The sequence below is a fragment of the Clarias gariepinus genome, chromosome 21 (assembly GCF_024256425.1).
Source record: "Clarias gariepinus isolate MV-2021 ecotype Netherlands chromosome 21, CGAR_prim_01v2, whole genome shotgun sequence".
In the NCBI taxonomy this organism is placed as follows: Eukaryota; Metazoa; Chordata; class Actinopteri; order Siluriformes; family Clariidae; genus Clarias; species Clarias gariepinus.
The window spans coordinates 20,104,375-20,129,619 of record NC_071120.1 but is presented as its reverse complement, the minus strand read 5'-3'; the positions used below and the strand labels follow the sequence as shown (position 1 = coordinate 20,129,619).

General features: G+C 38.3%; 2 protein-coding genes across 5 annotated transcripts in view; one reads left to right on the top strand and one right to left on the bottom strand.

Moving 5' to 3' along the window:
• Window positions 1-2,592: 2,592 nt before the first annotated feature.
• paqr3a (progestin and adipoQ receptor family member IIIa) lies at window positions 2,593-12,515 on the top strand. Its single transcript, XM_053481557.1, has 7 exons — window positions 2,593-2,769; window positions 3,327-3,544; window positions 5,640-5,802; window positions 6,964-7,119; window positions 9,275-9,472; window positions 10,371-10,461; window positions 10,979-12,515. The coding sequence occupies exons 2-7, from the start codon at window positions 3,354-3,356 to the stop codon at window positions 11,119-11,121; spliced, it is 942 nt and encodes a 313-aa protein (XP_053337532.1). The 5' UTR covers window positions 2,593-2,769; window positions 3,327-3,353; the 3' UTR covers window positions 11,122-12,515.
• Window positions 12,439-25,245, bottom strand: part of bmp2k (BMP2 inducible kinase) — a 58,459-nt gene continuing 45,652 nt past the window's right edge. For 2 of the 4 annotated variants that reach the window (XM_053481552.1, XM_053481554.1), the window contains exons 13-16: window positions 24,212-24,369; window positions 23,961-24,115; window positions 21,308-21,406; window positions 12,439-15,088 (exon numbers count right to left, since the gene is read on the bottom strand). In XM_053481552.1, the coding sequence (XP_053337527.1) occupies window positions 13,686-15,088; window positions 21,308-21,406; window positions 23,961-24,115; window positions 24,212-24,369 (1,815 nt within the window). In that variant the 3' untranslated portion in view covers window positions 12,439-13,685. The remainder of the gene's footprint in view (window positions 15,089-21,307; window positions 21,407-23,960; window positions 24,116-24,211; window positions 24,370-25,245) is intronic. The other 2 variants (XM_053481556.1, XM_053481553.1) reach the window with 2 other exon arrangements.

Here is a 25,245-nt window from a genome sequence, read left to right as displayed (position 1 = left end):
CACACCTAATTCAGTAATAGACTCTGTATATACAGGAACCCTAATCAGGATAAAGCAGTTACTGAAAGTCAGTAAAATACAATAATAACAATTAAAAAGTATAATTGGAAGAAATCTTTCCTTTATATTGTGGAGTGTGGCTGTGGGGATTTGTGCTCATTCAGACACAAGAGCAATTGTGAAGACAGGCACTGATGTTGGGTGAGGAGGTCTGGGGTGCAGAAGGTTCTATGATCATCAGTGTTCAGTTCATTCCAAAGCTGTTCAGATGGGTTGAGGTCAGGGCTCTGTGCAGTTCTTCTACTCCACCCTTTAAAAAGTATGGAAATTATTGAGCAAGTTGCTCAGTCTGTCCACTGTGCTTCGTTAAGCCTACCATCATCATAATCCTGAAGAACAAATAGTGGAAGTTGTATAGACGAACCAGGACGTTTTAGCTCAATGGAGGGAAGGAGAAAAAAAAGAAACAAAAAGAGAGAGAATGAGAAAAAGAACATGGGAGAGTTAGCACTTAATATCAGATCCAACAGGAAGATAGGAAGGTAGTAACATACCATGGTAGCTGTTTGTTTAATAAACATATACAGTATAGGGCTTAGGATTGTTTAGCATAGAGTAACGTATCCTGTTTTTCAGCACAATATCTTGAGCTGTATATCACAAATTAATATCACAAATACACATGATCACATGTTTTTATGGTTGTTTTTGTTATTTTTTTTATCAAAAATATAATAATAATAATAATAATAATAATAATAATAATAATAATATGCTCCTTTTGAGAGTTCTACATTTTTGTGACCTAATTCACATTTTCTGGCAGTGGTAAAATGTACATGTTATAAAAGTAATGATAGCTTTCATATGAGAAAACAAAAATGCACAATCTGATGTCTAAAGCTTCCCCGTTAATACACATTGGACACATTGGCAAGGCTTCCATATGAGTACATATATATTATTTTATCATCATTGACCTATCCTGTGTTGCCAGCACAGAACATAGGAAGGTAGTAGAGTTAACACAGTAAAAAAAAAAAAAAAAAAACTAAAAGGAATTGCTATCCCAGACAGTCATGTGCTTTCAACACTGGGACCAAATTTTGGGGAAGAATCGCATATGTGGTGTCCACATACATTTGGCCATGTGATGTAATAGGATGTGGAAGCCTGAGGTGTTTGTTGTTGTTTGTCTTTGGGCTGCTGCCACAGCGGACAATCCAGTCCGCACATTTAAGCTTGGCACAGGTTTTTACGCTTGATGGCCTTCCTTATGAAACCCTCCCATTTTGGCACTGCGTCCAGTGGCTGGGGTTTGGGCACTGACTGGGAATCAAACCCGGGCCTTCTGCATGGCAGTGTTTACTACTAATTAACTTAAAATGTCATAAGAAATCATATTCAGCAGCACAGGAGTTCCACAGGGGACTATGCTCACTCCCTTCCTGTTTACTCAATAAACCTTGGATTATATATACAACTTAGAGTCATGCCATATGCAGAGAACTTCCATATGAAGTTCTCTGATGACACTGCCATTGTGGGGTGTATTAAAGATGGACAGGAGGGCAGGTACAGAAGCCTGGTCAAGGACTTTGTGGTCTGACTAACAAGCTACAACTGAACATCACTAAGACCAAGGAGATAGTGATTGACTTTCGTCAGTCCTGATCTCCTCTGTTACCTGTCTCCATGCATGGAGTGGATGTTGAGATCATACATCATGGGGCTACACCTAAATGATAAAATGAACTGGTCAGTGAACACTGACTATCTGTTCTTCATGAGGAGACTAGGATTTTTTAACATCTGTAAAGCAATCGGTCATAACCAGCATACACTTTATGCAGTAGTGTGCTGGGGAAGTCGCCTTAGAAGCGGGGATGCCATGTGCCTGGGCAAGGTGGTCAGAAAAGCTAGTTCAGTGATTGGCTTGGAGCTGGGCTTTTTCAAGAAAGTCATAGAGAGGAGGACATTAAACAAATGGCCAGCCCTGACCGCACATAGAGTGCAATCAAAAGAGTGTGTTTAATGCTCAACTGACATACTAAGGAAATCCTTTTTCCCCAGAGACAGTCTGCTCTCCAACACCTCTCTACAGGGAAATGGGAGGGTGGACTGGAAGATCTAGGCTTAAGGCTCATCCGCTATATACTGTAGATCACAATGCTACATGCATAACTTTCTCATCAGGGTCTGCTCAGTTACTATTACACATTTTGCTATTACGCACAGACTCGATTTCATTGTCACTTTCATGCTTTTCGTTGCACAATTACTAAGTTCTTTGCACATTTAATACTATTTGCACTTTTGTTACTTTGTCAAACACAAAATCGCACATCAAGGTTGCACTGCACTTAACTTCATTTCACTTAGTTCCTTTAAAAAAAAAAAAAAACTTGTGATTTATATGCTTCTTACATGTCTTGTAGTTTTGTTGTTGTTGTTGTTCTAGTAAGTTCTGCAGACCTACGACAGACAGACCAGGCCAAAATCATACAACGGATGAAATGAGCTTTATAAGAATTGTCTGAGTAATAAATATAACCAGTTTAGACTGTGCATTGTATTCACACACACACACACACACACAGACAGGTCTGTGGTGTAGCCTACTGCTGTATACACACAGCTGAGTTAGCCTGTTAGCTAGCAATGTTGAGGTTAGCTATCAGACAGGGTAAGGGTTAGGTCGGTGTTAACGAGCTACACGCTGATATATACAAATGGACTGCTTGGTACACATATTTAGCTGATTTAGTGGTAAGTAAACAAGTTATAAGCTAAGGATGGTATAGTTTGTGTTTAACAAAACCCCTATAAACTAGCTCTCTTCATAAATGCTAGCTCTAGACTAGCTACCATCGCTTGATTAGCAAGCTAGCTTTGTTCGGTTTATTATTAAACGTTATTGTGCGGGATTAATTTAACCATGAATACTAAGTGTTTAACTCTCATAACATTAAAAAACACCTAAGGTTTATGTCTTTATTTCTTTATAGGATGTTAAGGGAACGCTAGCTTTACAAGACTCATTGAAAACTAGGTGTTTGACGAAAATTATTAATAACCTAGCTTAGCAATATCGAAATACATATTGTATTTAGTGTTAGTAATAATTTAGGATTTTATTTAATATATCCTGTTAATCTTAATAGAGCATTAATGCCGTTTTTAATAATAAATGCTTTGGTGGTAATCTTAACCAACGTTGGTTATGCTAGCTCTGACTTAGCTACCTTAACTAGTTAGCTGAATACATGGCATTAACAAAGAAACCTGTCTGTCTGTTAACTTTATGACTTGATTTTGTGTTCCAGCTCTATGTCGTGGAACTGTGTTTATTCATGATGCCTTCGGCAAAAGTGCTAAAGAATACCCAGTACATAGAGCTGGGCAGCTATCAGTACTGGCCTGTGCTTGTGCCCAGAGGAATCAGACTCTACACATATGAGCAAGTGCCAGGGTTTCTGAGGGAAAATCCATACATCACTGATGGCTACAGAGCTTACCTCACCTCTAGACTGTGTATTAAAAGGTAAGAGATCTCTGTTTCTATAACACTACAATGAAGCATTCATTAAGTCATGCTCAGTAGTACCAGGGTCAGGGTAATGTTGGATCATTCACATTTATAGGGTTAACTTGTTTTGTAAGAGTTTTGTAAAAAGGTTAAAGCTAAAAATAAGCCTTTAATGTGATTTATAGCAATTTGAAGTCCATGTACATGTCTGCCTGTCTTTCTGTACGGCAGAACTTTCTGCCGAACTTATTAATACAAAGAAATAAAACTTTTTAAGGTTGAGTATCTTGTTACACTAAGTCGTACTTATTTCCTCGTCAGGCAAATACTCTCCCTGCTCGCTCATCCGAACGTGAATCACAGATGAGAAATTCGAAAAACTAGAGCGGACAAAGATTTTGTCTTAAAACAACTCCAGCGTGTTAAAATTCACTTGCATCACATCAGCGCTGTTATTATAGTGCTGAAAATGTTAAGCAGTCCCAGTAAAAATATTCAGTTTTGATTTTCTAATTAATATCTATTGACGCAAATGTTTGTTTACATTGAGCAAGTAACGTTGTAGTAGCTTATTAAATAAAAGTAGATGATTAAATCTGGCACATAACTATCCATAACATCGTTTTGTCTTAACTTTGATTTTACTTATGGCGCAGGTTAAACATCAGGCAAATATAAGTTCTGCATTAGTTTCATTAAATTTTGTCAAGCGGTCGATTTAAGACGCGCCCACAGTTTGACGCATGCGCAGTACGCTGTCAAAACTTGCAATTTGTAATTTGTGATGCAAAACTCACACAACTACTAACACATGTTCATGACATAAAATAGGTCATAACATCAGCTTGGAACATCTGGTCTGCAAGGGGGGGTTCAAGTCAACCAGGGACTTGAAATGACATTACTCGTAAATAAAGGTGTAAACCCGACTGACATTTACAGAAGACTTTAAGCACAGCATGGTGATGAGACTCTTAGTCGCAGTAAAACATTTGAATGATGCAAACATTTTAAAGGTCAAATGTGTGGGAATGACGATTATGGCCAAGGTGGCTCAGAGCCCACTGCAGTTGTTCCCATGAAAGTTTAGAGAGACACATCTATCTCTATGAGAACTGTACACACGATTGTTCACGAACACCACTTGCACTTACAGGAACTCGGCTGGGACTTATTGCCCCATTCTCCATACGGGTCTAATCTCTCTCTAAGCCATTTCCATTTTTTGTGCCAATAAAGGAGTTTCTGGGAGACCAGTGTTTCAGACTTGAAACATGCAGTCTGATTCTGGCTCCAGCATACTTGGGAAAACTTTCTACCTTGATGGTATTTGAGCACTAATGAAACACTGGGAGGAGTGCATTAGTGTAGCAGGGGATTATATAGGGAAATAAAGGGAGTTTAAACTCTTATAATTGTGCTGTTATTTTGCACAATCAACAGTCCTGGTTTCACTTGAACGGCCCTTGTGTTAATTCTTCAGGGTTTCAGAACCCAGTATCAAAGCCTAGTATTGGATTGCTTTCACTGATGCACCAGACTAAAAAAAAAAAAAGCTATAATATTAAAAAGATATTTGGCTTATATTGGAGATTGATTGTTGAACCCAGCAGCCAAATAATTACTTCAGAGTGCCAAGTCGGTCACACTTACACCTAGTGACCAATATTAATATAAAATATCATCTAGCATGATTGACTGAAGTAGTGTTGTGTGGTGCGGTCTGTTCCTCTTTGTTCGTTTCAAAATTCTTTGAGTTAGTGCTGTGTATAAACACTGGAAATTTTCTCAGCCCACAGATAGAGCTGACCGCTAAAAGACCATGAAAAGATGTCAGCTGAAAAAAAAAAGTGTATTGCATTAAACACACTGACTCCTGCTTTAAATTCTATGACTTGGTGGTGGAAAATAAGACAGTTTGTTGACTGAGCATTTGAAACTATCATAGCTGAAGATCACTGGATTCTGAAGATGTTTAATGCCTCTTTTCATGGCTTCATCAGTTCTTGTTGAGATATAAAGTCTTAACATCACACTTATGTTAAATAATTTAACCGCTGTGTAAATAAATTAATTTTGTCTCTTGTTGATAATCCTGTTCTCTTTCTAGTCTTTTCATTCTTTCCAATGAGACTGTGAACATTTGGAGTCACCTGCTCGGGTTCTTCCTGTTCTTCTCGCTGGGTGTGTACGACATGGTGGCCGTGCTGCCTATGGTCGGGGCCTCCAGAGAAGATTACGTAATCTACTCTATATCCCTCTTCTGCTTTCAGGTGCGTTTATTTACTTTTGGTTGACATGTGCTCTGTGATGGATAAATTCCGTGCAACGAAGACACTAATACATGTATGTAGGGCTGTAGCTATTGAATATTTTAATAATCGAGTATTCTGCCAAAAAATTAATCAAGTAATCGGATAAAATGTACTTTTGCTTAATTAAACAGCAATGTTAAATATAAAAGAGAAACAAAGATTCATTGGTTTTCTTTTTAGAAAAATCTACTTTTATTTTTTAAATGCATAAAGCATTTTATCTAAAATAAACATTGTCTAAACTAAAAAAAAAAAGATTTCAATTGACTTTAAGTATCAAAAAAACTAAGGCACACATTAAAATGAATTTTAAAATAATTTTATCGCTCCCTTCCATTTTGCATCCCGCAACTGAACGCTCCCTCAAATAAATACACAGCTAAGTGTTTGCATCTTCTTTCACTTTGTGGGTGATGTAAGCGCTTCTTCTTCGTCTGTGTTTAGGCACACTGTATGACGCCAAACCAATAATTGGGCAAAAATATAATGCAAGCTTTTAAAATTAATTAAAAGAAGCTTCGGGTCAGGAGATTTTGCCTCAATCATTTTTTGTAATCGAATTACTCAGGTTACTCGAAGAATCGTTTCGGCCCGACATGTATGCCGTAGTATCGTACAGAGTCCTTGCTTGATTCAGACAGTTTAAAATTTCTCCTTTGAGTGTGTTAAGTATGTCATGGCCAAGTTGCACAACACGTTATATTCAATTTATCACCTTTTTTAAGTCGGCTAATCTAATGCTTGTAGCTGTTAGTTTGCCATATTTCTATTTTCAGGTGTCGAGCTGCCTCCCGCTTTGGCAGCTACACTCTCAGCCATAAGGATCTAGCTTAGAGTCTGTGCTAATTCCCAGAACATACACTTTGAACATCATGCCAGAATAATCAGAGGGAGAAAAATGGCATCACAGTTCGTATGGAACTGTGTGTATGCTAGGTAGGCTTAAGATAATCGCATAATTGAATGACCTCAGAAGGCGCAGACCTGTGGGCGATCCATATTGCAGTTGCAATTCACAATTGGGTGGGCGCTTGTTTGAAAACATGAAATTGGCCTGTTGAATATCTTTATTTTTAAGTGGCCTGCATGAAGTCTAAACACGGAGTTTGGTTTGTTTAGGTGTGCATGCTGTGCTCAGTGGGATATCACCTGTTCTGCTGTCACCGCTCGGAGAAAACCAGCCGGCGCTGGATGGCACTGGACTACGCAGGGATCTCGATCGGGACGTTGGGCTGCTACGTCCCAGGCGTCTTCTATGCCTTCTACTGCAATAATGTATGTATCACTATGTACATCTGGTGTATGGATGTTTGAGAGGACCGTGATGTGGATTTTTATATTTCATACACTATTTACCTAACCAACAGCATGAACATGGTATAATATAAGATGGATCTCTGTTTAAGGGTAGAACTGGTGACAGCAGGAGTGCTGCTTTTAATGCATCACAATGATTTTACTTGCGACATACAGTACCTATAGATATACAGGACCAGTCAAAAGTTTGGACACACATTCTAATTGAATGATTTTTGTTCACGTTGTAGAACAATACTTGGGACAATCAACAAACAGCACCTCAGATTAGAGCTGTTATAAAATCTTTACAGAGCAAAAACATCTTGATATCAACTGTTCAGAGGAGGTTATTGTATATTTTGCACGCCTTCAGCATTTTTTACAGGGTAGAAAGGAATAATCAGAAAAGACCATGGAATAAGAAGGTGTGTCCAAACTTTTGACTGGCAGCGTAAATAAGAAGTTGAATGGAGCCTTCAGACTGAATGTGAAAAAAAGTTTGTCTTACTTTTCCTGTTGAGTTTATGTAAACTCCAGTGCAAATTCCCGTGTTCTCACCTGCCAGGAAGAAATCCTGAGAACTCACAGAACTTTAAAAAAGATTGTGGTAACGTAAAGACGTAAAACTTTCACAAAATTAAAGCATTGTATTATGGCATTACTATACACCCACTTTGCTACACTGTCAGTTTAGTTCTTAATCCCGTGGACAAGTCACTTAAACACTTACTGCCTAAACGATTTGTATTTTCATCTGTTAGTCAAAATGTTAATTGGATTAATTTTACTTCTTCGTGTCTTATGTATCTGGCCTGGAAAAGGGGTGCTACCACGAAGTTGCTTTCAGTCATTAGCATTTAGCTTGAATCCAAGTCACACAGAAGTAAACTGTCCCATGTGATTGACATGAAAAGATGAGTGTTTACACTGTGCCTGCGGTGTGTGTGTATGTGGGGTGAGATTCAGACCGGGGTAGATTAATTAGTTGGCCTGAGAAGCAGCTTCCCAAAGCGGTGTAGTAGCAGATGGTCGGCCTGCTTTTGTTGTGGGCATACAGTACCTGTGCAACAGATACAGAGCAAGAGTTCACGCCTTTGCGTAGGAAACCGTGTGTGTCAAGCTGTGCCTGGTGAAATGTAAAGGTTTTTAGTGTTTGTGTTTTTTTTTTTGTTTGTTTTTGTCTATGTACAATACTATAATATACTATTTGTATACATGATGTGTAATAGCTCTGTGATGCTAGATCTGTTAAATTCATCTTTTTGAGTTTCTCCTATAAAGTACTACTTGACTAAAAGAGATTTGGCTACGAACAGAGTATCCTTTGTCTCGAGCAAGCGACGAGCAGAGAGCTTTCAGAGAAACTTGGATCCGGAACATCCTGAGCAGGCTGCTCACTCTCGTCCTCCCACCCCCCAACTCCCACTTGCTCTTTGCGGAGGGCCGCCGCGATTGGCCACGTCGCTTTGCGCGCACGCACACACGCGGCACACTCCCTCCCCCCACATATTGGAAGTGCTGGCTTATTGTGCCCCAGAATGCGGCGGAAATCTGCTCCAGCCCAAAGCAGATGGCCATGTTCGAGGACCCGCTCTGTCACTCCTGTTCCCCACCATATGACATTCACACACGTGGGTGAGCCATCTCCACTCTACCCCTGCCAAGTGTTTAGCTCTGCTTTTTGGGTGACTACTCAATCAGCCAAGTCCCCCAAGAGAAAGAAAGACTGTTTTCTTTCTGTCTCTCTTTCACTTGCATTTTCTCACAATCATTTTCTCTATCCAGCAATCAAGGAAGTTTATTTAGGCTTTAATGCTGTGCTATACTTCCAAAAAGAAGTTAATTCAGGGCGCGATGGATGCATACATACTTATCGAACTTCATATGGGAGTAGATTAATGTCAGGAACCAAACGATGCACATTTACCACAGAGGTTGTGGGACACGTTATCTGTAATAGTCAGCAATTTGACCACCACTCTGCTCCTGAACAGCGCCAACCAAGTGACAAGGTCCTTGAACTGTGAAATGCCATAAGATACTCGATTCTTTACCGCTGCAGATCATTTCTAGCAGTAGTCCTGTGCCATCTTATTTTTCACATTTTTCTCTGCTCTCTTATGTTTTTCAGTATTGGCGGCAGGTGTACCTGGTTATGGTCCTGGCGATGACGCTAGCGGAGTTCTTTGCCCAGATACACCCTCTTTACTTGACTAAGAAGTGGCTGAAGCTGCGCTCGGTCATCTTCTGCTCTGTAGTGGCCTATGGCCTCATCCCTACCATGCACTGGATGTGGCTTAGCGGAGGTTTCAGCTCAGAACTAGTGCAGGTGCGTATAAGCAGCAGAAGTGGCAAGTATGGTAATACGATCCGAGTTGGAACGACCTTTATGGTAATTGTAAAATTTACTTACAAGGAATACAACATGAGATAGTGACTCCTTGACGCTCACATTGTAAAAAGACAATAATCAAGAAGTAATGTAATAAAGAAGTACAGTTAGTCCCCAACTAATGAACATTTGAGTTACGAATGTTTGCGAACAGACCGTTCTACTTCTCATTAAAGTAAGTAGCTTACGTGTATTGTACACAAAAAATACACACTGCAGTGCACCAGATACCAATATTCACTATTATATACAATATTTTTAGTGTGTAAGTGAATGTATAAAATGTGGTATACTGCGTGTGTGCGGGAGAAATGAGTCTGCCTCACCGGTTTCAATGAATCAGTCCGGGAGCAAGATGATGGAAAATGACTGTTCTGTAAAGGTCTCCTGATGATGAATAATCCTAATTTCGGAAAAATCCTTAACAAAAGAAGTTCACAGTCCAATACAGTGGAAAACGGCTCTGAGACAAAATAGCATCCGGGATTCCGCTCGCGATTTAAAAGCACAGACAAAAACGCTGTTAGATTTTCTTAAGCACTGTTACGATTTTTGTCCACGTGATGGCAGTGTGGAGAAAGAGGACAAAGATTTAGTCCAGTGGATCGGTATGCTTTACATTATATATGCGTGTCAAAAACTCACTTCGTCGGACCTGAGAACAAATTAGATTTACAAACGTGCTCCTGGAACGGAACTTGTTCGTAAGTCGGGGCCTACCTATAGTAGACACTTTACTGAACAAACACTATCCATTGTGACTGTGTTATGACATAAGTGGTTATGACATTACTATTTTATTGCAATATAATTAATGCTTATTGTTTTTTTTTAGGGCTTTCTTCCTAGAGTCCTGATAATGTATTTTCTTGCTGCACTTGCCTTCATCTTTTATATTTCTAAAGTTCCAGAGCGCTACTTTCCAGGTAAAGTCAATCCCTGAATATTCATCATTCATGTGCATTTTGTCCAAACAAAATATGGCATTTTATTTATCACATAAAAATACAGCAGGATAAACAATAATGTGGCCTAAAGGGGAATCATTACCACTCTGAGTAAACGTCTTAACCAACACTTCCCAAATTATCATGTGCTTCCTCAGCAGACATGTTCTCTTTATCTTAAAAGTTAATACGATAAAGAAAAGTGTGAACTTGTCTGTCCTAAAGACTTTCATGTGGTGGAAAACGTCCTGACAATTAGAAGGCACTGATATTTGTTCTCTAAATGTCACAAAAATGCCCTTAATGGAAAACGTCATGACGTTTAGAAAGTTCTCAGTGAAGAAATGCTAAAAGAGAAACAGAAGTATTAAATTTGTGAAATGTTTATCCTCTCTAGGTGGCTTAACATGATATATAATTATATTACAAATAAAAGGGCAAAGTTAGAGACAAATATAGGTTAGTGATATTTGACGTAATGACATATGTCCTACAGGTCAGCTGAACTACATCGGCTCCAGCCACCAGATATGGCACATATTGGTGGTGCTCATGTTCTACTGGTGGCATCAGTCTGCACTGTTTATCACCAACTACAGACATACACACCCGTGCCCTGACTACCTCCAGCCTGCTTAGGGCAGAATGATCAGCTCTGAGAAGGCATCAAAACTGGAATATGAATCATAAAAGAGGGACTTTGTTTAACGCACAGCTTGTTTTTTTTCCTAATTTTTTAATTATCACATTCTGTTGCTGATGCTAACAGGTCATTTCAATCACTATGCGAGTCAATAGGAAATTTCAAATGTATTGGCTCTCTTACATGTTCAACAATTTGCTGTTTTTTTTGTTGTTTTTTTGTAAATATTGTAGAAGTGCCTAGAAATTTCATCCTATGTGCTTTAGTTTTAAAGTGAACCGTAGGACCATGCACTACTGTAAATTTGAGGTAGGAAGTACTTTTACTAAAACACAACCAAGTTTCATGGCAGTATTCATTAGTCAAGCTGCAACCTTAAAGCTGGATCATGATGAATGATAAGCTTACTGTTTATCATGTAGTTGAGGAATGATGAGTCTGTTCCTTTAATGTGGAATAGAAAAGAATATACATGAAAATGTTTGTAGTTAATATTTAAAGAATTTTCTTGTGAATCTGAATGTTAATTTTTTATTTTGTTGGCATTAGCAAACTACCCAGTGGTATTTGGATATCATACCAAAGAGTTCATGCTCCAAGAGTGACTAGAAACATTACGACTAATAAAACGGACAATGCAATTTAAATTTGGGGAAGTTAACATTATTACTTACTACTTTTAAATAATTTACTTAGTATTTGTAAAAATCTGACAGGGACAAGGTGCAAACTTCCGAAAATGTAATGCAGTCGATAATGTATGTTACACAAGGTTCATTGTAGCACTAAAATACTGTGGTACTAATTTTTTTAAGGGTATATGACAAGCTATAATAGACACTGGGACCTCAATAAAATGCATTTTTATTTTATTTTCTTTCTTTCTTTTGTATTAATATGCCGTGTGTATTTTACTACAGAAATGAAATATTTCAGCTTTTTAAGATGTACCTTTTCCCTGATATTTGTTGTACTTTTTAAGCATTGTTTTCTTGAGGTGCAATGTACTTTTTTTTTTTTTGGTAGGGGTTACTCATTGTGCAAAATAAATAAAAGACTGCTGTTTTAGCTTTCCTTCTTCTTAGCTGGATAGCACAAGCTTTTTTTTTTATATTACAAGAAACCTTTGTGTTTGAGATATCTTCTTTACTGAGGTTGAAACCTGTACACTGTCCTTTACAACTCAAATCTGATATTTTTTATTTTATTTATAATTTTAGTGTATAATAAATAAACAGACTCTTAAAAACACAATTCGGTCATTAACAAAATTAGACCAACATCTGAAAACATTTCAAATAAGAATTCAATATTTTATTGCATTGTTAGAGGGCAGTGTAGCAAGACAAATCGAACCAATACGAAAAAATAAAAACAGTAAATGTTGCAATGCTAGTTGGTCAATTTTTTATTTAAAAGGCGCAAAAATTTTGCTGTAGTCACTAAAAGTCTTTGTCCCATTTTTATGTACTGTAAAACACCCTTTACTCATTCATTCTCACTCATTTCCAGTTAAATTAATTGTGTACAAGTTCATATGCTTTTTTTTGTGTTAGTTGAATTCACAACCTTATTCTGTACAAATGAAAAAACTGAACAAAATACATTCAAGAAGTACAAACTACATTACTTTCCCTTTTTACAGAGGCTCATCTACGATTGTAGGTGGATTTCATTAGTATGTGTGTGCAGGACTGACATTTTGGTTATTAATGAGTTTAGTAGAACATTAGGCTTACGTCTATTTTTGTGTGAAACTTTCCAGCACCAAACCCAAACCAATCCAAAGTCCCATCATATGATTTATGAAATTTAATTTGCTCAATAATTTTGTTGGGTATCTCATATAGTTTAGGATTTTGGAAGATAACCATGGCGACCATTTAACCGCACTTAAAATGGTGCACTATGCATAGAAAATGACAAAATAAGTATGAAGAAGGCCTACATGGAAACAATTCTGTTGACACAAAGGCACCAAAACAGCCATGTGTGTGTTTGAGGTACAATAAAGCAGGGTGGAGCATACCCATATAAGGCAATATGGTGTAAAACTGACCTATCAGGTAGATCAAGCAGGAAGCAACAACCTACACAAGGACCACTGATAATTTGGTGGTCCATGATTGAGCACGCGCGTAGATTTAATTCATTGCTAAATCAGGGAGATATATATAGTAAGGGGGGAAAAAAGAAAAACAAAACAAAGGATATCGTCACCTTTTTGCTAATGTTTTCTTGGAGAACATTGTGTTGCAGCATTAACAGCTTCTCAGCAGTCAGGTAATGCAAAAATGCCTTTAAAAAAATCAATCCATACATAGATTCAAGTCAAGTTCAGGAAAAAGTTACTCCAATATCAAGTTAGGTGTTAATAGTTTAAAAAGCTGTAAATCTGGTTTTCAACCAAAAACAAAGGCCTGTGATCTGTTGGGCCATAGCCCAAGATCGCACCACACAGCTGCCATCCGTTAGTTACATTTCAGAGTCTTTTTGGCTGCATAATGTAGCAGCATTTATGCAAGTGCACTCTGTGTGTGTGTGCAGGAAGACGAAACATTCACTGCTTTGAGGGAAAAGGTGCAGCTCCAAATGGGTCAAAATCCATCTGTGGGGCCTGTTGAGGCTTGCTATGGGTCACCATTTCAGTGAAGGGCACAGCTCCAAAGTCATCCATCTTGTTCCCATCAAACGTAGCTTGCAGAGAACCAGTCCGAGGTCTGCCACTGGTGGAGTTGACATCACTCTTGTTGTCCCCCAAACCTGGGTGCTGTCCATGACGAACACTGTCTGGTGGATGGAAAGGCTTGGCGCCAAAGGGATCCAATATGGCATCTTCGGAAGGCAAAGATGCCTCAAGCTCTTTTACCTCCCCAATGCTAATGCTGATGTTCTCTTTGGAGGCACTAAGAAACTCGTTGCTACTTTGCGAATCCCTTCTTCCCACTTTTTTGTGCCGACGTGCACGCTCTGGGGTACGAAAGCTGGGCTTGTTGCTCTTCCGGCTACTTGTTGGGGTACTGTGGTGGCGCTTTCCATTGCCGCTGCTGGCCTCCTGTTTGGTGCGCCTCTGGCGTGAGGAGAGTTTCTGAAGGCTCCGCTGCTTAAGCTTCTGTTGCTGTGGGCTTTGGGCCTCCTCAGAAGGCACTGGGCCAAAGACATCTTCCTGGCTTCCGGAAATGGGTATGCTGTGGCTTGGTTGGAAGGGCAAGAAGCCAAAAACATCTACACTAGCTGGAGAGATTGGGGGTGTCTGTCCTGTGGGAGCATCACTGCTCCTGCTTGACTTGGAAAGGTTCCTGCTAAAAGGAGCTTTGGTGAACACATCAAACTCCTCTGCTGTATTTTCTTGGCTTGGTTGTCTGAAAGGAGCCTTGGCAAACACATCCATGCTTTCCAGTGGTGTTCTGGGCTGATTACTACCAGTGAAGGGCACCGCACCAAATACATCCACTTCACTTGCACTGGTCATGGCAACGCCGGGTGAATCAGGAGGAGTTATTAGATTAGTTCCAGGTTCACCTTTAGCACTCTGCTTAGCAAATGCAGAAACTTTATCTTCTGGCAGTCTTCTAGTACCAACCTTCGCGTTCCTCTGGTCACAGTCAGAGTCAGAGCTATGTTTGTCCTCTTCCTCTTCAACCTCTTCTTCAGAGTCCATAAGCAACGGCCTCTGGCCCAGGTTCTCCGGCTCAGTGTCTTCATGCTCGCTGTTCAGGCCTTCTTCTTCCTCCACCTCTTCATCTTCGCTGCTTTTGGGTGAGGGAGGATCTGACTCAAAGTCACTCTCTGACTCTTCCCCTGTTTTATGAGGCAATGAGCCAGATGAGCTGGATTTTTTCACAGGCTTCTGTTCCGTAGTAATTGGTAGTTGGACGTCTTCAGGAGCAGAAAGTACATCAGCGGCAACACCAGAAGCAGCTCCAGACTCTGAGTTTGGTTGCTCTGTTGGAAGACCGGGTCCTGAGAGAAACAAGACACAAAAAAGACAATAGTAAGCATCGTATTTTATTCTTCTTATTTATTTATTTTTTAACATTAAAAAAAATGTAAAACACAGTCGGTTTTATAGAGCTCAATGTAAATTTTGATTCCTAATGTGCAATTTAAAGGCGATGGTTGCATGTGAGGAACTATTCACAAAAAGTAAATCAATCTTTAGGGTAAACTTGACAGTGAAACTCTGAATATATAATAAACAGTTCAGCAACAGTTCTGCGGATGTAAAGTCTATAGCATCCAGTTTATTTGCTATAATGATTTAAAAAATGGACAAAAGTATTTTTTACCGTTTAAAGAGCCACAGCTTAATATGAAACAAGTCTATGGGTAACGTTTAAAAATGTTATATAGATAAAAGAGCATATTCCGTGTGGTCTGGTTTCCTCACACAGTCTAAAGGTCTGCAAGGTAGGCTCATTGGCCTTTTTAAATTGTTTTTTTGTCTATATGTCCCAAGCCTGGTTAAAGGAAGAGGGTTAAATAAAACAAAAAGACAACTGAAATCAATGGAAGGAAAAGAGCCATCAAGACCAATGGGAACAGAGCCCATGGAAAAAGGAAAAAAGATGATGTGCATCATAAAAATATGAACCTGTTCAAGGCTTTTTACCAATAATGAAAAATATAATGAATGGAAATTACATATTAAACATTGCTTTGGGTTTTCTGCTCTATTTGAACTAAAGCCACTAACAAATACCCAAACAAATAAGAGAACAGTCCTTAAAGATGATGCCTTTGAATTTCATGTCGAAATGAAAGGTTTCCTAATCTGTTCTGTACAAACTGTACTGTAGGTGTAAGGTGCAAGTTATTGCTGCTAAAGGTGAATCTATATCCATCTATCGATTGATCCATCTACCCCCCTATCTATATACACACACTGTATACACACACAATCATTTTGTAGCACTTCTTCCACATTTTTACTCCTCGGTATAGCTGGTCAGAGCCATACCTCATGCTGTGCAGGCAGATCTGCAAATCTGTTACCATCTAAACTCTCCAAACTGGCAAGACTATACAAAGGGTTAGCCAAACAGTGTTATCTGTGAGTAAGTTTAGAAAAGGGGAGCGAGCTAAGCAAGCTAGAGGGGGTAAAGTGAAAAAAAGTCACGGGGAGGATACATGTATATATTTTTAAAAACATTTGGTGTGAAAGCATAGCAGAAGTCGAACATTGCAGCTGTTCAGCCTCCGTTGCTGATCTCCAACATTTTTAATCACAGAAATTTCAGGACGCAGGTATTTACAGTTCGGTGCAACTTTAATCATATGAGATCTAAAGCTGGAGGTTTACTGCGCGATGTTCTTGTGCATGAACATCTGATTACACTTACAATGACCAGCCATGAATTACCCTGGGCTGTTTTAAACCGAGGTCCACAGATTATATGAAAATTAATATTGGAGCCAGATTATGCATTTTACCCGACATGTGCCTGGACATACCATGTGACAAGTGCCTCTCGTGGATTTTAAACAATACATCATGAATGGCTAATGAATATTCATGAGTCAGGAGCCATGGACATGACATATAAAAATGGGAATTTTTGTTTAAGATGTCCAACAACACCAAATCAAATTAGAACCACCGTCGAAGCTTTTTGAGGCCATCAATTTGAGCGTTTGCTGTAATTTACACTTGAAAAGACATTGTTTACAGAACCAGACTTTCAGGCCAGGAGATACAAAGTGGATATTCTGTTCTCATTTATCAATGGATGAATTAATTTTAAACCATTGTTAAACTATTTTAAAAAGATGTTCAAAGTCAAAGCTGTGAAAATAAAGCACTGCAAACTAAAGTAAATACTGAGGTATTCATTTGCCCTGATGTTGATTTACATTTACTACACACCAAATCCTTTGAGAATTTAAGTTTTCTAGGATACACAAAATTCTTTATTCAATATAAACTTTTATATTGTAATGACATTCACTGTAAATTATGGAATTACACAATGGAGTGTCCTCTTATTGGAAATTAATTAGTGATTTGATTAGTGAATTGATTTTCCAAGAAAATTTCCTAAAATACTTTATTCCTTTTATACCACGGCAATTTTTCTGCCAACTGAATTTTTTATATCATCCATAGACAAGTAGTAAAATTTAACTGATATATACATATAATTAACTTCTCAGACGTCCATTACCTGCAGTATAATAGAGAAACAGCTCACTCACCAGTCCTTGTTCTTCCTCTTGAAGTTAATAAATCTCAAAACGTTTTTTGCTAATATTGCTTTGAAATGATTTTTTTTTAATGTTTGACGCAGAAAATTCCTTTAATAAATGCTAAATAATCATCTGTCAGAAAATGTCACCTCATTTATGATTATACATTTAACTTTCTTACATAAAAGCACATTTTTAAAATTGACAAACATCTCTGTGTACGCGCTACTTATAAATTTACTATGGAAACAATATTGTACTAGACTGCACACTGAAACAAATCTGATTGTAATTACTGCACAAATTTAAGAATTCAGCAATGCTCTGGTATAAGTTAATTTAATGCTTAACATTTTTTTTTTAAATATATAGATGTAATAGATAAAGACAGCCATGCTCATGATATCACAAACATCTTGATTATTTGGTATAGAGGTCCAGATCACAAGACAGTGGAACTTTTATAACAAAATCAACAAAAGTGTATATTGCTTTGGATAGATTTTTATTAATCATTAGCAGTTTGTAAAGAAATACATCATTATACATTATGATACATAAGCATTTACATTTCTGTTTTATGGGAACAGAACATTCTGAACATCTTATTCAGCTATACTTATATATATATATTAATAATAGATATAAATGTATGAAAAGCCTATTGACCTAAATCTCTGCTATAGTTTTATAAATATTTGGCCTAGGAAGCATTCTGGACTCCCAAAAGCACCACAGGACATTAACCTTAGATGGCAGAATGAGTGTACTACATTAATTCTACCTGTTGTGCTGCAACATGTTGAGAATTATAGATGCTCTGTACCAACAAAAATCATCTAACACTGGAAGCTGTGTAGCTACAAGATACTAATCTGTTACGCTAACCTTCACCCTTATTTTCAGAGACAACATACGAACACTGAAGAGAGTTAACACCTACTGTAATAATGAAGGAAGTGTACGAAACAGCCCTTCACATTCTAACATTCCTTTTTACTGTTTTTCTTAATGTACCTTTTTGTTTGTTTTCATGTGCATGCATGTGTCTAGTGTGAAACATGGCTCAGGTGTGTGTGTGTGTTTTTTTTAAAACCTTTCCCAAATTCCAAAAAAAATGTCCAACTGAACCAAGATGTCTCTGAGAATGGCTGTCTTTATCTAATACAACATCAGATAGTAGACAGACAATTAATAAAACATGTGCCAATCGTTCTGATGCTGGTCAGAACTTACGTAAACAATAAGATGAATGAATAATACACAAACACACACAAAAAAATGGTTAGATCTTAGAACATGGACTGTCTAAATTTATCAACTTACCTTTGGTTAAACAAAAAGCAATGAGGTGATGTGTGTACTTCAGAGGTACGATTTCCTGTACACAGCTTATATCTAGCATGGATTTTCAATAAAGAAGCCCCTGTACAATTTAATCCAAGCGTAACCTTAATCTGTGCTCAGAAAAAAACAACAGCCTTACATACACTGTGTCAGTTTATTAATTACTAGATCTTTGTATGCTAAACAATACATACCCGCCAGCCACTTTAATAGGAACACTTGCACATGATTTGTCGATTGGACAATTGCACTAACACGCAGGTGTACAAGTGTGCAGACACAAGGCACAAACTTTAGAGCTTGTAAATGTGAAGTCAATAAATGTCATCTGAGTGACTTGAACAGTGGACAAACTACAATGTTTGTCCACTGCACCTCCAATCTCCTTGCACCTCCAGGGTCCGGGTTCAATTCCCGCCTTGGATCTGTGTGCATGCTTTTGGTTTCCACCGGCTACTCCAGTTTCCTCCCACAGTCAAAAGACAGGCAGGTTAGGCTAATTGGTGTTCCCAAAATGCCTGTAGCGTGTGGATGACAATCAGGCATCAGTAACTGCCACAGAAATGACAGACAGATCTCCAGGGTGGGGAGTATCTATCACTTAATGCGCCGAAATGACGGAACAAAATACCCAAAAACTGAAAAGCAAAACCATCCACTGAGTTGGAGTTCTATGGGCAAGAATGGCTTGTTGATATCAGATATTTCAAGCTAACAAGAACATTATAGTCAAGTAATTAATAACTACTGTATAATTATGTGAGGAAAAGCACCTCAGAAAGTATCTGATGATGGGCTACAACAGAAGTCGTCCACAATCAGGTTCCACATGCCAAGAACCTGCAGCATCATATTCCTGGTCCTTGCAAACACAAGCGGAACCCGATGTGGTCTGTATCACATCTCTATGATTTCATGCACTGCACCGCTGCCATATGATTGGCTGACTGGATCACTGCATTATTCCCAGTGACGTAGCTGGTAAGAATCTGTTTGCATGTACACACCAAGTTAGCAGGGTATCATTATTATTATTAGGTATCCCTCATGTAGTGATTAATAAACTGACATCTCAATATTTGGTGCCAATGAATCAGTGAGATTATTTGTGCTTTGTTGAATGAAAAAGCAGCAATAAAATATAGAATGTGTATGATTTTTTTTGTTGTTGTGGTTGTAACACATTTAAAAAAAAAAAAAAAAAACCCTCCATGCATTCTGCATTCTCAGACACAGCCTGGTTCTATGGCACTAAGAAACAAGTGAACAAGAAAAAAGTAAATGCACACAAACATAAGCTATATAGCAAAGCATCACATTCGGAGATGGAAAGAAAAAAAAAAAAAGACAGGAAATTGAGGACTGTGCACATTTAGATCCTACACAGATCCAACAGTCCTCTGATTATGTGTCTAAACTCATCCTAACTTAATGAATCTGCCAACGTTCCATAAATTGGCAACGCAAAGTATTTTCACAGTTTAAAAAAAAAAAAAAAGAAGAAGAAGAAGAGGGATAAGGCTCAATGAGGGAATCAAAGCCAATTTTAACACTGGAGAGAAACTTGTGATTAACTCCATGCAAAATTGGCATGTTAAGGACAAGTAAACACAGTGGCTATGAAGATCCCTGGAAATGTTTCGTTAAGTGAGATCCATGAGTGTGTACCTGAGAAATCCTGGCTTTCGCCACAATCAACATAAAGTAAAAAAAATTAAAAATTTACTAATTGAGACACAAAATATGTAGCTTCTAATATAAGTGAAAAACAGTTTGCTCAAGAATTAAGAAGACTATTCTTTCATGCCAAACTGATGCAATGTAGTGTGAAAATGCCAAAATGAATGAATCCAACATTTTTATTAGCAGCACTTTATAATGGTGAAGTCTAACGAGTGTGGTTGCACTTCACTATCATATGAAGTTACTTGTGACTAAAAAAAAAAAAAAAAAAAAAAAAAAAAAACCTGGTCCTTTGAACTTAGCACTAACCAAAATTATAATATTTTACACTTACGTCCTACCTACACTGAAGTAGCACTAATCTTCCAGTCCATGATATTCTACTCTTAAAAAAAAAAAAAAAAAAAGTCTGACACTTTTGGTACACAGCTAAAGTATTTAGAGATTTTTTTTTTTACTTTTTGTCCTATAACAATAAAGTGCAGAAGCCACCCCAAAAAAAGGCAAAGGCAAGCTAAAAAGCATGGAGGCACTACATTGCCCATTGGCTTCAATAAAAAAAATGTCTCTTTTTCTGTAGAACATACACACAAAAAAACAAAAAAGAATTGAATTAGTACTACAAACATTGATGCTGTCTACGCCTTGTTTAGTTTAGCGGATTAAAAAAAACAAATCCATATATCATACACTTTTTTGCAGCCTTTGAACGCTATTCCTATTGCTATGTAACATTTTTCACCTATCAGGGCCTGGTTTGCTCATCTTACTTATGAACCCATCCCTGTACTTTAGCGACTTCATGATCCCGCCTCACTCCTGGGTCCAGAAGAGGCTTGGTGTGAATCCAGAGAGTAGGAGGTACAAAGGTGCAGTGGGAAGGTTGAGGAGATGGACAGCATATAAGCAGAAGGGGACAATAAGAGGGTCATAGTCTTTATTTGGAGCATAGCTGCTAGAACTTGCCTGCGTTGGCCACGAAGGGCACAGAGCCGAAGGGGTCCTCTGGCACCAGGGTTGTGCCGCCAGCCTGCAAGCTTGCCGCTTTCTCCACTCGGTTATCTGCTGGAGAGGGAGAGAGCGTTATTTTAGGCACAGGACAACACGGAACGAAATTAGGAACAGATGACAAATCAGTCAGACAAGAAAAAACTAAATGTGCACTCAACCGAAGCAGACCTGCCAAACACGAAGAGAAACAATAATATTTAAGGGTAGCACATTTTTATACAGTTCTTCACAAATCACTTGTGCGCATACACTATACAGAGCATGTAGTGCTGTGAAAAAAATATTCACCCCTACTGATTTCTTCCTGGTTTTCTGTACATCATGCTGAACTGTTTTAGATACTGTACTTGAACAAAATTATACATAAAAGAAAGGCAACCTGAACAAACACAAAATCCAAGTTTTAAATAATAATACATGTATAACTGGTTCTTCTGCAAGAAACTATGGTGCATTAAAAGTAAATGTTGTGCATGTTATTTTAAATTGTTTTTTTTTTTAGGAAAACTTCTTGCAGGCTACTGTAAAAGGCAAATGCAAGTTTAGAATAAACCTTCTGCCAAGTAAACAAGAAGAGCCTAGGCTTGCAGAGAAACCTCTCAGCTGTTTAATAGCTAGGCTGTATAAAAGCCTTCGACATAGAATCGACACTTTATAATATAAAGCTTTGCACGAACCTGCTTCAGATTCATTAGATATAGAAGACTGAGAGTTTACAGATGTCATAAAGTGGAATCAGATCATTAATTAAACATCTTCAAGTCAGATGTTTAAGTCACAGCTCAAACGCATTTAACCTTCGGCTGCCCCAATGTTTGAGTTGGGTTTAACTTTATTTCAACAGAAATTACGTTTCCTGATAATGCCGTCATGCAACACGTTACATTTTAAATGCCTGTAATTTGATTATTGTTACCAATGTCGATAACATTACATTACCAGCGTTACAATGTAGTGTTTCAAAATGCATTAAAAAAATATTAATTAATTTTTTTTTTTTTGCGCGGCAGCATCAGTTAACGAACATGCACTTAAATTAATTGTTGGAGAGCATTGTTGTCTTACATTTGATTTTGTTACGGGTTCACTCTTATTGCATGGGTGGCATCACAGACACGAGGCAAGGTCTTACGAGAAAAGGCGTGATTTTATTTAGAAAAAACAGGAAAGGAGAAAGGTTAAAGGAGGGAGGAAGGGAAAAAAGCAGAGGGTTTTTAAAGCAAAAAAAAAAAGAGCTCAATTAACATTAACTATCGCCAGCTGGGTCGACCTGCAGAAGGGAAGGACGCCTACGTAGGAAGCCTACAGAGTGAGTGAGGAGCAACAACAGGTTGAGGTGCACGCAATGACATGTTTTCAAAGTAACGTAATTAGTAATCTGATTACTTTTTACATTTAATAATCAGTCATGTAATCAAATTATAATTTTAAAGTAGCAATCAGTAATTTATAGTAGATTACTTTGAGTAACTTCCCCAACACTGGTGATGGGTAAAAGCAGAAGGCTACAATAACATTATCTGATTTTGAAGTCTTGCTATAATTCTACTCATCAGGTCATCAGTCTATAATTTGAAGCTTGAATGCAATTGGTTTATGCAGTAAAAGAATAATCCTGAGTATGTAAATAAGGTGACTGGCTCCTCTGAACGGCTCAAAATAAAATGTATATATAAAGTTTCGGAGTGGCCTAGGTCAGGTCCAGTCCTCATCCCACTGAGATGTTGAGGTCGCACCAGATATGAGCAGTTTACACTCACGAACCCTCTGATGTGGCTGTATTTAATCAGTACTGCAAAGAAAAGTGGGCCAACTCTATCACATCTCTATGATTTCATGCACTGCACCGCTGCCATATGATTGGCTGACTGGATCACTGCATTATTCCCAGTGACGTAGCTGGTAAGAATCTGTTTGCATGTACACACCAAGTTAGCAGGGTATCATTATTATTATTATTAGGTATCTCTCATGTAGTGATTAATAAACTGACATCTCAGTATTTGGTGCCAATGAGTCAGTGAGATTATTTGTGCTTTGTTGAATGAAAAAGCACAGTTGAATGCTGTGGTTGTAACACATTAAAACAACAACAAAAAAAAGGTCCATGCATTTTTCATTCTTAGACACAGCCTGGTTCTATGGCACTAAGAAACAATTGAACAAGAAAAAATAAAAGGAACATAAACATAGGCTACATAGCAAAGCATCACATTCGGAGATGGGGGAAAAAATACAGAAAATTGAGGGCTGTGCATGTTTATAGACTGTCTGATCTGATGAAGAGCAGACAGCCTATAAAGATAGACACATGAATCAGGACTTTATTTACTTTTTAACAACACTGTATATGCTTGTATAAGACAAGTGTTTTGTAAAATAACTAAACTGAAACTGGCAGTAGTCTGTTAATGTGTTAAGTATATACTTGTCTAATGTGACTATCTAAAAATACAATTTAATTCATGATAAAATGAAGATTTTTTTTTGGCATATTTCCAATTGATTGCTCATAGCAATGTTTAAATGCGGAACGCATATAAAAATCCGACAGGTCTGCCAAATGGAATAAGCCAGAATAAGCCGAGGATTAGCTCGTAACACTTGCTTGCTCTGAGAAGGTCAAACTCTCTGTCCAACAGCTCCTCCTCGGTGAGCTTTGAGAAGTTGTCCTCTCCGAAAGGGTTCCAGCGAGACATGTCAGGAGGATTACTGACCGTCTGAAGAGACGGACTGACCAATTCTGAACTAGGCACGGTCATTCTGCAATCGGTGAGAAGAGAAAAATTTATTAGTTAGTGCTGTTAAAACCTCTTCAGAGATGTAAAACCGTGATGGAAGCGGAGGTGGAGGTGGTACCTGGTGTTGCTGAAAGGAACTTCCGCAGGTGAGGGTCCGGCAGGGTTGTAGGCGCTCACTGATGCATGGAACTCTAGTGGAGAAATGTAGGAAACTTGCTGTGTTGGCGCACACTGCTGCTGCTGCTGACTAGCAAACGCCTGCTGATACTGATGGATCTGTTATCGAGGAGCGGAAAAAGAAAGAGAGAGACGTAATATGAGCATAATGGACTATAATGACAAAGGTGGGGTTGTGGGATTCTATGTGACCTACTGAGGACACACACGCTAACAAACACTGACGAGGACGAGTCAAAAACACGGTTGTAAACCTGTTAAAATGCATTTTCATTCTCAAATTTGCTTCACCACAAGGTATTTCTGTAATGTAAAATTTTAAGCTTCTATCTTGGGAAGAAAAAAAAGAAGAAGAAAGAAATAGAAAAAAAAAAAAACTCACACTAATGTTTGGTGTCAAAAAGGGAAAGTACACCAAGTCCTTTTCAACCCAAAGTGACCGTTCAGGACATGAAGACAGCAAGAGAGTGATAGATAACCGCTTAGATTTCCCTACAGTGTAATTGCTTCATATGTTACGATTTAACACAGAGAATCGGTCGATTTCACCCCCCATTCAATCCCCTGATGGCTTTGCATGGAGCAGATTGCAGCTGAAATTAAACAGATGGTAACCATTCGGTGGAAAATGAGCTAAAAATTGTGCCGCCTTAACATTATGTATTTAGAGGAAGCCTGGTTGCGTCGCCTTGGTGTTTAGCGTAAATACGTTTCTGGAGGAATTACTGATGGATGCGACCGACTGGCATCGACTTGGACTCGGCAACCGTTTGGCACAAAGAGCTTTTGCATAGCGTGCAGGCGGCCAAATTAGTAATCGAGGCAGAACGGTGCCATCCAACTGGACTTTTCTTAAGTGAATAATATCTGCATGCGTTTACATGTTGGTGTTTCAACCTAGCGCATGCCTCAATGACGCTACTAAACTCCAGTACAGCCATAACCAAACCTGGATTTTTAAACAGATGCTCCAAA

Coding starts and splice junctions, on each gene's coding strand:
- paqr3a (XM_053481557.1), top strand. CDS start 3,354: ATGATGCCTTCGGCAAAAGTGCTAAAGAATACCCAGTACATAGAGCTG. Junction 9,473..10,370: donor TCAGCTCAGAACTAGTGCAG/GTGCGTATAAGC, acceptor GTTTTTTTTTAG/GGCTTTCTTCCTAGAGTCCT. Junction 10,462..10,978: donor TCCAGAGCGCTACTTTCCAG/GTAAAGTCAATC, acceptor TATGTCCTACAG/GTCAGCTGAACTACATCGGC.